This window comes from Corvus hawaiiensis, chromosome 8 (genome assembly GCF_020740725.1).
Source record: "Corvus hawaiiensis isolate bCorHaw1 chromosome 8, bCorHaw1.pri.cur, whole genome shotgun sequence".
Lineage (NCBI taxonomy): Eukaryota > Metazoa > Chordata > Aves > Passeriformes > Corvidae > Corvus > Corvus hawaiiensis.
The window spans coordinates 13,314,508-13,328,994 of NC_063220.1; the positions used below are offsets into that span (position 1 = coordinate 13,314,508).

At 50.9% G+C, this 14,487-nt stretch overlaps 1 protein-coding gene across 2 annotated transcripts; it reads right to left on the bottom strand.

Moving 5' to 3' along the window:
• Positions 1–48: 48 nt before the first annotated feature.
• On the bottom strand, positions 49–13,550 carry MFSD13A (major facilitator superfamily domain containing 13A). 2 transcript variants are annotated; one of them, XM_048310933.1, is made up of 9 exons: positions 13,475–13,550; positions 7,344–7,612; positions 6,821–6,900; positions 5,560–6,009; positions 4,631–4,748; positions 3,564–3,660; positions 2,662–2,833; positions 1,961–2,154; positions 49–1,759 (listed from the first exon to the last, which is right to left on the bottom strand). In XM_048310933.1, exons 2-9 carry the CDS (start codon positions 7,506–7,508, stop codon positions 1,506–1,508), a joined length of 1,530 nt encoding a protein of 509 aa, XP_048166890.1. In that variant the 5' UTR covers positions 7,509–7,612; positions 13,475–13,550; the 3' UTR covers positions 49–1,505. The 2 variants fall into 2 exon arrangements, with proteins under 2 accessions (XP_048166890.1, XP_048166889.1); XM_048310932.1 differs by lacking the exon at positions 13,475–13,550 and adding an exon at positions 7,883–7,955.
• Between the last annotated feature and the right edge of the window lie 937 nt (positions 13,551–14,487).

A 14,487-nucleotide genomic window follows, 5' to 3' on the forward strand; every position in this document is an offset into this window, starting at 1 on the left:
CTACCCAGCCAGGCTAGAACTGCTGCCTAGAAGAAAATCATCAAGCAATTCAGAAAAAGATAATCTTTAATTTATGAAATGGAGAATCATTCTCAAACTTGGTTAGAAGTTGCACAAATAACTTATGATTGAACCATTAAGAACTACAGCAGCCTCGTGGCAGGAATGTCTTGGTCCAACACAGAAGGCAGCCATGTCCTGAGGCAAGATGGCAGGTTGGTGGGCTGAGACCCCAGAGGGAACCTGGCACTAAACAAAGAACATCCCTCAAAGTGCAATTCCAAATGCTGCCTGCCAAGCCCCCCTCCTGCAGCAGGCAGGCGCAGGCTTTGGCACATCCCTTCTGCCTGCCCCCAAACATCACAGGGATTGAGGAGTCACCTTGCCTCAGGGGCCCCTTTGGTGATTACCTGTCGCTCGACTCCCAGCTGAAACCAGGGAGACCAAAGCACCTGCTCTCCTTGTTCCCTGGCTTAGGGCTTGGGCACTGTTTCAAGTGCTGAGGAGCTGAGGTGTCTGCCCCTCGCCACCAGGGTGAAATCCCAACCCTGTGATTGCCCAGTACTGTGTCAGACAGGCTCCAAAGAGGAATCGAAGGCACAAAGGCAACACCTGGTGTCTCCTCCAGGCTTGTGCTCTCCTGCAGGCTGCCTCACCAGGTCACCTGGGATGGCCCTGGGCAGGGAGGCACTTCCAGCAGCTGGATTAGGGGTTGGTTCCCTGACTTTGCCCAGAATGGGAGGGAGCTCAGGGTACAGCTGGGCTGTGGAGAGGAGGGATAAATGACATGCAATGGGATGATACAGCTCAAGGCTCTGAACTCAGTTCAGCCCACCACCTTTCCCAGGCCAGCAACAACACCCTCTACAAGGCCACAGAGGAGGGAACCTCATAAAACAGCACACTCAGCATCCTAGCTGTGCAGGATCTTGTCCTGGGAACAACAAATGCTTAAGAGTGGATTTGGTCCAAAAACCACAGCACTGTATGTGGGAGGGTTGTACCAGTTACTGGGAAAGGCCTTCAAGGTCCTCTCATCCCTGATCCTGTTTGGCAATCATTCCCTTGGTCACTTGGTCCCTCAGGAGCCTCCCACTCCACTCCCCAAGGCTGCAAGGCTCTAGCAAGGAAGAACTCCCTGTGCAGTTTCCTCCTGCTCAGCTAGAGAGGCTGTGGCTCCCTAGAGCCATGGCCAGGGCAGAGAAGTGCATTGGGGATGTGTCTGTTTCTAGCACCTGCAACCCAGCACCTCCTTGCTGGAATGAGCAGCTCTCTGCTCCCTGGGACAGGCTGGAATAAAATGTTCTTGCTCCTGAGATTAAGTGATCTATCCCAGGCCCCTCACATGCTGAACTTCTCTGCCTTCCCCAGTGATCACCACCTGGAATGAGTAAACACTGGCATCACAGCATTTCACAGCTGAACGGTGAACATCAGGCTCTCTCAGCCCACCATCCCTGCCCTTTGCCTGCCCTCCAGCAGCACCCTGGGGGGCTCAGGCACCCTTAGATTGTTTTGATATCTGGCGCTTGGCCTTGTGTCAGGCTCTGCCGCTGAGCCTTCACCATCTGCAGCCGCTTCCCGTGCAGGCTGAACTGTGACCAGCTGAGGAGCTGCAGCAGCGCACACGTGATGGGCACGAAGACGAGGAGGTAAAAGCAGCCCTGGCGAAGAGTTGGCTCCAAGGCCGCAGCAGACTCCAGCTTTGGCTGGGCACTCACCACGTTGTTTAGGGGGTTGCGCTGGAAGATGTCGTAGCCTGGTGTCAGAGAAGAGTGTGAGAATGGGGACAGTCGAGATGGACCTCTGCCCATTCTCTTTGAGTGACTGGCCGTGGAGAGGCAGAGACCGGGCACAGGTTAGCAACTGAAGAGCCCTCTGCACCCACCCAGGGCACAGGACACTGAACTCACAGGTCTACCCTGTCCTGCTCTGCTGCTTTCCCCAGGAGCATCCTTACCTGTGTACGCACAAAGCAGCCAGGTGCCGATCAGAGGGGCGAAGGTCTGGCCTGGCTTGGTGACCAGAGCCACCATCCCAAAGAGCAGGGCTGAGGCTGCCTGCTTCCTACGGTTCAGGACTAGATCCTCATCCACCAAGTCAGTGACCACCAGGTTGAGTAACTTACAGGTCCCTTCTGTGAACACGCGGTTGCTGCAGAACAACAGGCAAAGTACTGAATAGGGGTACCAAGAAATGACAGGAAAACGTGACAGATCAGAAAAAATGGCAAGGGTGAGAAAGGTTTCCCCACACTTGAAATAAGAATTTCAGAAGCCCTGGTTACAGGAGAGGAACGCCACTATCAATCAGCCTTTGTACCCTGCAGTGACACCTCGGATCAGTCCTGACCTGTCACACAGACAGGCTTGGGGACAGGACACACTGGGCCTGTGGCTCACAGGCAGCTGCAGCACACACCGAGGGCTGCAGAGGAGGAGATGAGCACTAAGGCAGCTGGCAAAGGCAGCTGCAGGCTGCCAGCAGCCCTGCTGGTCTATGACCTCCTGAGTATCACTTGCTCTGCAGTGGGACAGCCTGTGAATTCTGCAGGGACCCTGCCCCCTGTTCCCTGCCTTCCACTCCTCTCCTTAAAACACGGACAACTCATTTTGCTTCCCAGGAGGCAGAGGGCAGGGGAAGTGACCACTGCTTGCCTACCTGGCAATGAAGATGCAGAGCAGATACACCTGATCAGGTCCTGCCAGGAGCATGACAACACTCAGAGCCAGCTTCAGGAAGAAGAGTCCTCGCACCACAGCGTAAACCCCACAGCGGCGGCAGAGCGACAGGAAGTAGAGGTTGTTGAGATGGGGGGCAATGTAGGAAACACCTGAGCAGAGAGAGAGGCACAAACAGCTAGATGGAGTTTCAGTTTCCACCATGCCCCCAGACATGACACTGAGAAAGACAGCAAAGTTGGCTACTGCCAGCAGAACAATACAGAGTAGCTCCCCTGCACATACAGAAGGCTGCAGCAGATTTATTCCGTGGCTTTGTGGCACAGCACACACTTTCCTACAGAGGGAGACCTTCTTCCATCAACCTCATGGACAGGAAGGAGGAAAAGACTTGCCCAGTGTCATGCAGAGGCTTTGACTCAGCTCTGGAGCAGAAATAAGAGGGACAGGACTGCCTGACCGGACCTGGCCTGCACAGAACCCTCCCAGGGTAACTCTAGGACCAATGCCCACATATCTGTGGCATCTTGGAAATGGTCCACATGCTGCAGAAGGGATAAAATCCAGGGCTGTGTTCTCTGCTGCATCCTGGGAACACTATCTGCAGCCTCTAGTGCTCAGAGCAATACCTCTCTGGAGTCTGGTGTCCAGCACACCAGGCTTGTCCTTACTAGAAAAGCCTCCAAGTTAGTTCTGTGGCCAGGGAGGAAAACTCAGAGGTCCCAGGGAAGCATGTGGGGTGCGTGCATGTGTGAATTTCACAGCCCAGAGTCCTGCATGTGAGCACACCTCTACCCAGATGGAGTTTGGGAAGAGCAAACCCAGACTCAGGCCAGGTCTTACCTAACTCACCTGCTCCCCCCAGTCCCACCTGAGACTCACCGAGCAGGAAGGATCCAGTAGAGACAGAGATCTGGTCTGACAGCAGGTGCTCCAGGAACAGAGGGAAGAAGTTGCTGTTAAAATGGCAGTGAAAAACCTGTGAAGGCAGCATGCAGACGAGCTGGTCAGCAGGAACAGCAGTGAGAAAGAACAGAAAAAGCTAACAGCCCTCTGGGCGCTGTTGTCCTAGGAGCCCCATGCCAGGGGATCATGCAGGATGGGCCTGGAGTACTTCACCAGAGCAAGACCTTGGCTGTGGCATTTCTGACACTGCTGGCTGAGATTGGAAAGCTGCAATGCCATCAGCCATGCCCACTGCGTGCCCGGGGTCAGCCCCACTGCCCAGCTGTACAACACAGTGCTTCTGGGACAGACAGGGCCAGCAGATGACAGCAGTGACCACGAGGCTTTGGGGGAGACAGTGGCATGGCAGAAGGGAGGAGGCAGCTGGCAGGTAGACATTGGTAAGGCAGCGAGGCTTGAACACAAAGATGCAGACCAGTATCAAGAGCCTGCCTGAGGGGAACTGAGGGATCCCCAGGGAGCCATGATTCCAGCACACAAAGCTGGGCAGGCTGCCAGCATTTGGTAGTAATCACTGAAGAGGATGAAGAACAGAAATGGTAAAAGCCAGTTGGGAGGTGGATCCAGCTGGACAGTGAGAAGAGTGACGTGAGCCTCAGGAAAACGGAAAGGGAAAGGAGACTGTGCTGATAGCCACGCCAGCAAACAGCACTCCTGAACTCATCCCCTCTGTGAGCCAAGCCCTGGGCTTCTGCACCCCATATGGGCTGCACAGAGCTCAGTCAGCCCCCATAACCCAGCCTACGCTGCAGAGAGAGGAAGAAGCATCCCACAGCTTGCTCAGGAAATATCCTTGGTCACAAGCAGGGAGAGTGGCTACCAGCTGCTGAATCAGCCAGCATGTGCAGGAGGCTCCAAGAGCAAGTGGGTGCTGGAAACATCTTTGCCCTTCCTGGGGAACTCACATACTGCTGAATCACCATCTCAAACAGCCAGAGCCAGCGCTCACCCTCTGAATTGCAGCGTGTCACTTCTGTGCCTACCTGGATGAGATTCATGCAGACAAACCAGAGGAAGTTGCGATGCCGGGAGAGCTGCTGGAGATACTCTGCCAGGGTGATCCTCTTCTCCTGGGGGACGGAATGTTTCTCAATGTACAGCCTAAAGAAAAAGGAGGGATAAAAAGCAACCATAAATCCCTCACAGCAAGCAGGACAGAGTCCCCAGCTCTCCCCGTGTAGATGCAGAGCTGTCTCTCCTCAGCTCCCATCCCAACCTTTTGTCTTCCTGGACCAATCAAAACAGTGGAGTCTACAATAGTGATTGCTTAATGCTAGTAAGAAGCACAGGCAACACGTGTTGCAACAAAGAACATCTGTCTTAACACAAAATTCACATTTCTGTCCATAAATGCATTCTCATCTTATTAGCCATTCCACTACACATATGTTCCTCTTCCAGGTCCCTGCAGTCAGCTCACCTGGCAGATCTCATCAGGATCTGCTGCTACTGCAGCATAATGCTGGCAGCTTATAACAAGAGATGACAAGTGAGGCAGCCCAAGGAAGGAGCTGAACAGGGAAAATCAGCTTGGTGTGGCCTACCAACAGCTCAGCCACTATCAGGCAGCTGAAGTGAATAACAGGGTGAGACATTCACTTGTCCAACTCTGTAGGGCATGGGCAGTAATGTGGTCTCACGTTCAAGCAGGAATGCTTTCATAAGCTGGTTCTGACATTTTACCACTCACAGGCCTCACTGGGTGCTCTAGACATGAACTCATTTAATGTTCCAAACACTGGATGGCCATACAGGGGGTCAGGCCTCTGCCTCCAGTTTGGACTAGGGGTGACACAAGACAGTTTTCTTCTGTTTTCAGAGGAGCCAGTGTGACAGCTGATCCTGAAAACTGTATCAATAGACAAGAATCTATGCCAGGCCTTTGTCCCTGCTGAGAATTGGTGACCCTTACTCTTTTAGGGTTGATTCCTGGTCCCATTTTGCCTTCCCATCAGCCTGAAACCGCTGGCGGAGCAGCTGCGTGGACAGGGTGAAACCAACAATGGAGCAGAGGGCCAGCAGGACGCAAAATATGCGAAAGGAAAAGAAGTCCTCCTTGTTCCACACTGCATAGGACATGAAGACAGACAGGGAGCCTATGGCACTGAAGAGGGAGCAGTAGAAGTTGAGGCTAGTCCTGTCTTTTGCTGAAACAGCCAGGTCTGCAAGCAAGGCGTTGTGATGGAGGTCGACCATGGTGAGAAAGCTGTCATACATGCAAAGGCAAAGGAGGAACTGCAAACCAGGATGAGCCCAGGCAACCCAGAAAGCCAGGAAAGAAATGGCAAAGAGGGGGCCATTGTGGCTTAGTGCTCTGAGCCTCTTCAGAACTACTTCAGGAGAGGAAATCTCTGCTCCTGCCCTGCAACAGAAGAAGAAAAAAAATTTAGGTACCTGGACAAAATCCTGCATGATCACATATTCCTCCTCTCCAAGGAAGTCATGTAAGTGGCATACACACAAATACAGCTTTTGCTCAAGTAACAACCACCCCCATCAGGTACCTTCTCAGCTAATGGTGAATATACTGAAAATATGGGTTTAAGAAGGCCAAAAGAAAAGAGATTTTTTTTTTTCTTCAGAGCATTTCTCTCCCTGACAATGCTATACTGTCTGCACTTTGCACAATGTAAACGATTTTCATGAGTTTTTACTAGTTGCAGGAAGCCACGCCACAATTTTCATTAAAATGTTGACGTAAATACATGAGAAATGCTAATGGCCAACAATACAGAGCTGTCTTGCCTCAGCTCCCATCCTAGAGAGTTTGGGAACAACTGATATGAGGCATTCCATGTGGAAATAACTATACTTTCCCCCCTTGTGCCTCCCAAACCATGTACAGATACTCTCTAACACCCCACTAAGAGGCTTGCTCATACATCAGGGACTCAAGATTTTAGATGCCCACATTTTAGGTTCTGCACCACTCATGACTGTTAAAGGTTAGGGTCAGATCCACCCAATAGGTGTGTGACTTTCTCTGTACAGTCAAGTACTGAAACAACATTCATGAGCACTGAGCTTCAAAGATGCCACGAAAAGGAGGTATTTAAGAGTTCCATGCCCAATAAATCATTCCCATGCCATCATTTTAAAGGTGCCAATTTGACATCATCTTCCCCAGAGACTAAACAACTTCCCAGACTCTTGTGAAAGAGAACTTCACTTACTGCTGCGTGCTAAGGAACACTCGGTCACTCAGCCAGCCAAACAGAGGGTCATTGAGGCTGTTCCAGATCAGAAACACTGTCTGGGAAAGAAAACAGGATAGTGAAACAAACCACAGGACAGCTCAGTTCTGTCACCAAAGCAAGAAGTGCTGAGCTGGCACACTGAGCCACCAGCAGGAACTGTCCCAGCACACCTTCCCTGCCACATCACCATTGTAGGATGCCCCTGTTTGGGGTAACTGGCAGTGAAGCCACTGGTTTTCACTGCCTGTGAAACACCCCAACGTCCCCAGAGGAAAGGCAGTCTTAAGAACTCTCTGCATTTTCTATCCCTGCTTGTTCTATTTTTATGTAAGTGGGAAAAACTGAAAAGCCTAAGTTAGCACGTGGAAGGCTCCCTTGCTCCCTCTCCAAAAGGGAACACTGCTGTTATAACTAACAGTTTTCACATTTCTAGCAAGGAGCAATCTTGGTTTCAGAGTTTCCTACTTAAGAGCACAGAAGCCTATGGAAAAAAACTAACCTCTCCTATCCAAAAGGACAGTTTATCAATCTTGTAAACAGAGACGAAGGTGTCCACATAGTACAGGAGGAACACGTTGTGCAAAATGGAAACAAAGAGCGACAGAGACCCGTAGATCACTGCAGTGGGCAAATGGAAAAGACAAGCCAGCAGTCGCAGCCCCATTTTGGTGCAGTCAGTATTCAGCTCCTTTGATCACCTCCATTTCAGGTGAGATGTCTTCTCCCAACACCTACTACATCTTTGCTGGGGCCAATCCATTGTTGCTCCTGCAGGAGAGAAAAAAATAAATAAAATAAAACAAAACCAGGTTAATTTTCTTAAATGAAGTAGAAGTTGAATCAAGTTCATTGGTAAATCTTTGTCTGCAGAAATCAGAATTCATATTGCTTTGAGGAGCTGTTCCAAAGTGGATTGGAGGGGATTTAAGAGACTAGAAGCTGTCTGCTGCACTAAAGCTGTTTCATTAAGCTGAAGCCAGGCTGTGGGCTCCTGGGGGTATGACTGTCTCCTCCTGAGCAGCCTGCCCTGTCCTTTACCCTGTAATGTTCTTTGTTATCCAGCAAGTAGACAATTAATCCAGCTCTTTAAAGGCAAGGTCACAGGAGGAATCAAGCTAGATAGCTGCAAACAAAAGCAGGCTTCAGAAAACACACCTAGTCACTGGTATTTTTAGGTACTAATGTAAATTTTTACCCAAATAAAAATGACAACAGCTGTGATGTAACCTCACACATGCACACCGCTTTCCCCAAGCAGTCACAGCTGACTGCACCTGGGCTGGCTCAGACAGGAGTTATTTATGGCGAGCAGTGCTGCTGCTTTGTGGCATGAAGAGACACAACCAGAACACGACTGCAGCAGGCATGCTGCCACCATGCAATAAAAGTGACCATAAGTGCCTTAGCAGCTGTCCAGCTTGTCTTGGAGTGGCCTAAATCTTAGGACCATAGTCTGAAATAAAGATGCTTTGGCTGGACAGCAATATACACAGAAATAAAACACATGGACACAGCAGCCTCAGACCAGAACAAGACGCTGTATGTTCACAAGGGGCTGAATGTGAGAGGAGGATTCCCCACACCTGCACTGACTGGAGCTCATGGCCAGGGGGTGGGGCCAGAAATGTTCTCTTGTGCTTTTCAGGCTGAGCCCTCTCTCACACTAAGTTGCTACAGACCAAAGGCACAAAACCACAAGGCACTTATGTGAGACACAAGGGTTTCTTAAATCAGTACAAGTCAGCTCCTCCAGCCCATGCCATCATGAGAAGCCCTTTTCACAGCACACACACACAAAGGGTGACAACAAGGTTGTTATCCTGGTGCTCTCAAAAGCAAGATAAGGGGCTGTGTGTCACTCCTGCTTCAGCCTTCCAGGGTCTGCATTCACTCAACTCAGACACATCGTGGGGGCTTGCAAGGTGGGATAAGACTGAACACATAAGAAATAGGAACCAACGCACCACACCAGCCTCTTGGGCTTGCAACACCAGCTGCAGCAAGTCTAAGCAGAAAATCAAGCAGAAGAATAAACGTCTGGGTATGAAACCTGATGAAACGCCAGTCCGGTTCAGCATTTCCCCGAAGCCATGAGTCTGACCACTTCTAGGCGAGATTAGAAAAGCAAAAATAACCATCTGCTCTGCGTAGGCCAAGGAATTCCTCATAACTAGCTCCGAAGGAGCAGGAACAGCACTTGTTCCAATCAATTATATCACTAGATTGAAAATGTATCTCGGCTCCACTCTCAGCCAAAGCACTAGACCTCAACTGGATCCAACTGCAGAGCCCTTGTGGAGCTCAGACACCATTCCGCATCCCTGCCAGGCCAAAACCCATGGCCAGATAAAAGGAAGACACTGCTTAGAAGGGAATTCAGCCTGACAATGAACCTTTATAGATGTAATTAAAGACAGACAAGCCTCAAGGGGAAACTTCATTTTGTATGGTCAAGAATTGGAAAGGAATCATGATATGTAAAGACAAAGGTTAAGAAGAAGGGAGAGTTAAGCCAACTGTCCCACAGGTAAGTTCTCTGTCTCTCACCAAGAGCCTTCTGTGGAGGACTGATTGAAGAGCAGATGAAGACATTACAGTGCTGGGCCCCCTCATGGAACTGTTGGGGACACAAGAACTGGGAACATTCACTGTAACTAGCAGGAAATCAGTTTAAAGCACACGAAAATATTTCTTTACCTGACAGGTAGTAAACACCTGACATTTGCTGCCAAAGGATATTAGTGAGCTGGGCAGCAGGTTCAAAGGATTAGACAAATTCATGGAAAACAGCTGTACACAAACAGCTACTAAAGGAAACGAGGCGGGGAAATCCGCCCCAGCAGCCCCAAGCCAGCTGTGCAGGCTGGGGGTGGACAAGTGGAAAGGCCACAGATGGTGCCCAGGCTCACATACTCTTCCCCTAAACAGCATCTCCTGCTGCCACCGTGGGGCAGGATGTGGGGAGAGACAGACCAACAATGTGGTCCACTAGCGTGATTCTTATCCTGGGCTTGCCTTTGCTATCCAAAACCTGTTTGAAAGCAGAGCCCGCTCAAGCCTTGGTGTTAGTGCTGCACTTCACACTGTCCCCATCAAAGAGTGCTTCACTGAGCACATGTCGCACAAACCACAGCTGTTGAGCTTTCCAGAGACACCTCATTTTGTCATATATATGCTACAGCGCTGTTCAAAGAGAGTAAAGTTCCACTTTCTTTCCTTCTGCCCCCTCATCACTCCCTCACAGATGTGCAACCCCTCCAGCCAGCTGATATTTGCAAGTGATGTCACTTTTGCTAGTACAGCCATTAGGTCATTTGATAGATATTTTTCCCTCCCCACCTGCAAATGTGCAGTTAAGAAGAAACAAATCACAGTTCTCTGTAAAAAGCAGATTTTACTTCTACACCCAAAGCACTGTGTTATTTAAGCTTGCCACAGTGGTATTTTCATAACCTTTTCCTTAGGATGGAGAATTACTCATGGAGTATGTCAGAACTTTTCAACATGAGGCTGTTAGAAGTAATGGGAAAAGGAGCTGCAGGAGGGAATAGCTATCATTCATTGATGCTGAACTTCTAACACAGTCATAAAGCAACAAGCTCATAAATTAGAAAGCAATGAGTCTTTATTTGAGAAACTTCCTCCTCTGCATTTGACATCTGGCTCCTGCCAGTGACGTCCACAGATCTTATCTTCCTGAGGAGGATGTTGGAACACTGGCTACCAGGAAAGCACTGCTTTTGTTTGAGAGTGCTGGCATACAGCTGTGTCTGGAACACACCACAGCTTGGGGCTCACACATCTGCTCTAACTTCCTAGCCAGCTCACAGCTGGATTCACGAGTCCTCGTGTCCCATGGTGATTCAGCAATGCTTTGGCCTTACAACAAGGCTGAGCTCCAGCCTTCCACAGCTGAAGCCACTTGTACTGAGCCAGCAGCAGAGCCATACATGCGAATCTTGGCTCAAGCCAGCCTGTTAAGCAGGGCCAGATGATTTTTATGTGCTGAAATTGCTACTCAGCAACCTGCAACAGCCATCTGCAGACCTGACCACAGTATCAGGATGACTCTTGTATTCATTCTCTCCTGTGTGGGTAATGCAGGCTGGAATATCCCAAGTAATAATTCAGGATATGTCTATGCTTGCTTGAGCTGCCACTACACCGCCTCTGCTGCATATTCTGGGTTTTGAGGGGGTTACTAACAGAGGGCCAAATACACCAGCTCTGTATCTCTGCAACTGCCACACAAAAAGTCCACCCAGCAGCTGGAAAAACCACCTGAGAGAAAACCCTATTTACAGACATTTGTCACAGCCAGACAGGACCGGGCTGCTGGCAGTCTAGCCCCATTCACAGGGAAGCTGGGCTGGAGCGGCACCTGTGAAAGAGCTGATGTCCTGTGACCTGTCCCAGCAAAATGCCTGGTGCTGGGCACATCAATTCCTCCCAGACCCTGCAAGTGACAGCCATGGATGTCTTTGTCTGGTCAGGCTTATCCATCAGTGATGAGCCCATTTTGGGAGCACAGACCAGGTTCTGCACACTCCTTCCCTCCCACGCATGGTACCCCAGGACAGCTCCACAACACAAGGCATCTCAGAGGGTCCTCAGCTCATGAAGCTACTTGGATTTTGGGAGAACTCTGTCAGTAAAATGAGAAATCCCTCCACAGAGGTATTTGAATGAATGAAATCAAAAGAGCCCCCACTTAAAAAAATCCCTGTCAAAATCCTATTTCTATCCCAGGAAAGCTCCTTCCTAGATACACACTCCACAAAATTTAGCCTCCTCTGACTAAACTTTGATCTTGTGCACCGTTTCAGAGGTGAATATAGATCCAAAGCTCTCAGGTTCTCCACTCCATACTTCTTCTAAAATCCTAACACCCTTGGATAATCCACTTAGTAACAAGGACTCTGGAGGGAACACTAAACAGAGTCCTGTGTGAAACATGAACAAACACCCCAACAGCAGGCTCCCAGCAGCCTGGTATCTGAAGGGTGAAGCAATGAAACCTTTGAAACCACCTGGATCAGGCACAGAAACATGACTGCAAGAGGCTATGAGGGTGTTTCCCAGTACTGTTTACCAATTCAACAATCACCGATGACCGTGTACTATGAGGTTAAGTAATACCCTTCTTATTACAAGCAGTCATGTACTTCCATCGAGTGCTTCCATCACTCCTGCTGAGTTCATACATGCAAACAACTGCCACACAGACAATTAACACCTTGAACCAGCTGGTAACTTCCATGGAGCTGTACTCCAGCTGAGCAATCTTGTTCAATCAGACGTCATTCCCTAACAAGAAAACAAGGCTTGTCAATAGAGATAACTGGGCAGATCTCATAGCCTTGGAACTTGGTGAGGCTTTTACCTTAACAACACGCGATGTCCCATGTCTAAACAATTCAATGTTTTACAGTGTAAAGGAGGAGTGTTAGATGTATTTAAAAAATTGTTCTCCATTATTTGCTGTCAATATAAGCGCTAATCCTGTAGAGGACCTCACAACACTAGGATGGGAACCATTGCCAGGTAACTCTGGCCTCAAATTACAAATCTAGAAGTAAATATGAAATCATCATTGAATACAACCCCCAGGAGTTGGTTCAAAGGAGCTGAGATTACTGCACAGATACTGCCTGTTCTTTATTAGGACTTAACAGGAAGCACCAGGTGAGAAGCAACTTTTACCACTCTGGCAAGTGCAGCCACCAGGAGTTTCTGCCACACATCTTCCCGGGGACACGGAGTCTCTTCACCCATACAAACCTCCCAAAGCCACCGTCCCCCCGCAGGGCCCCAGCCGCCGCCACGAGGCCACACGCCACTGACTGAAGGGCTGGAAGAAGCCCAGCTGCCGAGGCCACCAGGGATCTCTGGGGCGTTTATGGCTGGAAAGCACAGCACTGGGTCACCAACTGCAGCCGCTGACGTCCCACGTGCAGGACAGGAGCACAGGGAGCCAGGCAATGCCTGCAGAGTCAGGCTGGAGATGGAGACACCGTGACTTTGGACGTGCCCAAGTAGCGCTGCCATCCCCTGTGCCCCATGCACAAGGGCCCTCCACGCTAAAGGGAGGCCTGGCAGCCCTGGTAGAGGAAGGGGTGGCCAGGCAGGGCCAGTGCCATCCTTCCCTAGCGGGTTCTCCAGAGGCACTGCCACCCTTCCCTGGCGGGCTCTCCCGCAGGCTCCACGGCAGTGGGTTGAAGCCTGCCAGGTGAGGGGAAGGTGTAACAGGGACACCAGAGACCCGCTGCACACTCCAGGAGAAGAGGGCAATGCCAGAACCGCCTCTCCCTGCCAGGAGCCAAACCCCGACCGGCTCCAGGGCTAAGCCCCCTGCCCACGGGCACTGACACCAGAGTGCGAAATCACCCCCCAGCCCAAAGTAGGATCGCCCACGATAATGAAGGGAAGTACCCGCCAGGGCTCTACCACTGCAGGGAAGGGGGAACCCCCCACCCTACAAAGGCGGCCCACTAGGGGGTAGTGTCTCTCCCACCGTACCCGAACCACCTTATTACTGAGCGGAGAGGGGGCCCCCGCCCCACCACACTACAGGCAGGGAGACAAACCGGGGCCAGCGATAAGGCGGGAGAGACGCTCGGCGCCTCCTACCTGCGTCCGGTACCGGCGCTCCCCCGCCGCTCCGCGGTCGCACGGCACAGTCGCGCATGCGCACCCCCCAGCCCCGCCCCGCGGCCATTTTGCGTCCTGGCTAGTGAAGCCGCCGGCACCTCCCGGCAGCCATCGCGCGTGAGGGTACCCGGGTCCCTTATTTGCATAGCCCCGCCCCCAGCCGCAGGAGCCTCTCTGGCCGGGGGACGGCGCCTTCTCTATGGTCCGTCCGCCCGTCGCCATGGAAACGCAGCCGGGCCGGGGACGCAAGCGCTTAGAGTCAGGGGAATCGTGGAATCATCAAGGAATCGGCGATGGTGGACAAGATCTTCAAGTTCATCCAGTCCACGCGCCAGCCCAGCGCCACCACTGTTACCCCCAAGCCACTAAACCATATCACCCAGTGCCAGATCCACTTGAAAACCCCCAGAGATGGCAACTCCACCAGCCGGGCAACCAATTCCAATGCCTGATAACTCGAACAGTGAAACAAAAATTTTCTCATATTTAATCTGAATCTCCACTGTCCCAGCTTGAGGCCATTTCTTATGTCCCTCTCACTGCAGGCACGCAGAAAAGACCTGCCCCCACCATCACAGCCTGCTGTCAGGGGCTGTCAAGAGCGGTGACGTCCCCCCTGAGCCTCCTCTTCTCCAAGGAGCGTGAGCCAAGCTGCACAATGACATAGTGGAAACAAAAAAATATACATGGCTGCTTGGGCAGGTGGGGCAGTAATCCAGCAAATATCCTGGCTGTGGTCTTACTAATCAACTACTTACATTTCTCTCCCACGAATAATTTCCATTCATCCTGTGTACTTCAGAAACTACGGACTATCATTGTCTATTATCATTTAAGATCTCTCTGTGGGCCTTTCTCTCAAAGAAGCAGCTCCTGTGTTCAGCATATGGATCACCTTCCATCTCTTACTGCAACAGTTGCTCCCATTCCGCCGTTCTCAAATTTCACCAGGGGAAATTTCACCACGAAAAATTGAGGCAGAAGCCAATTGC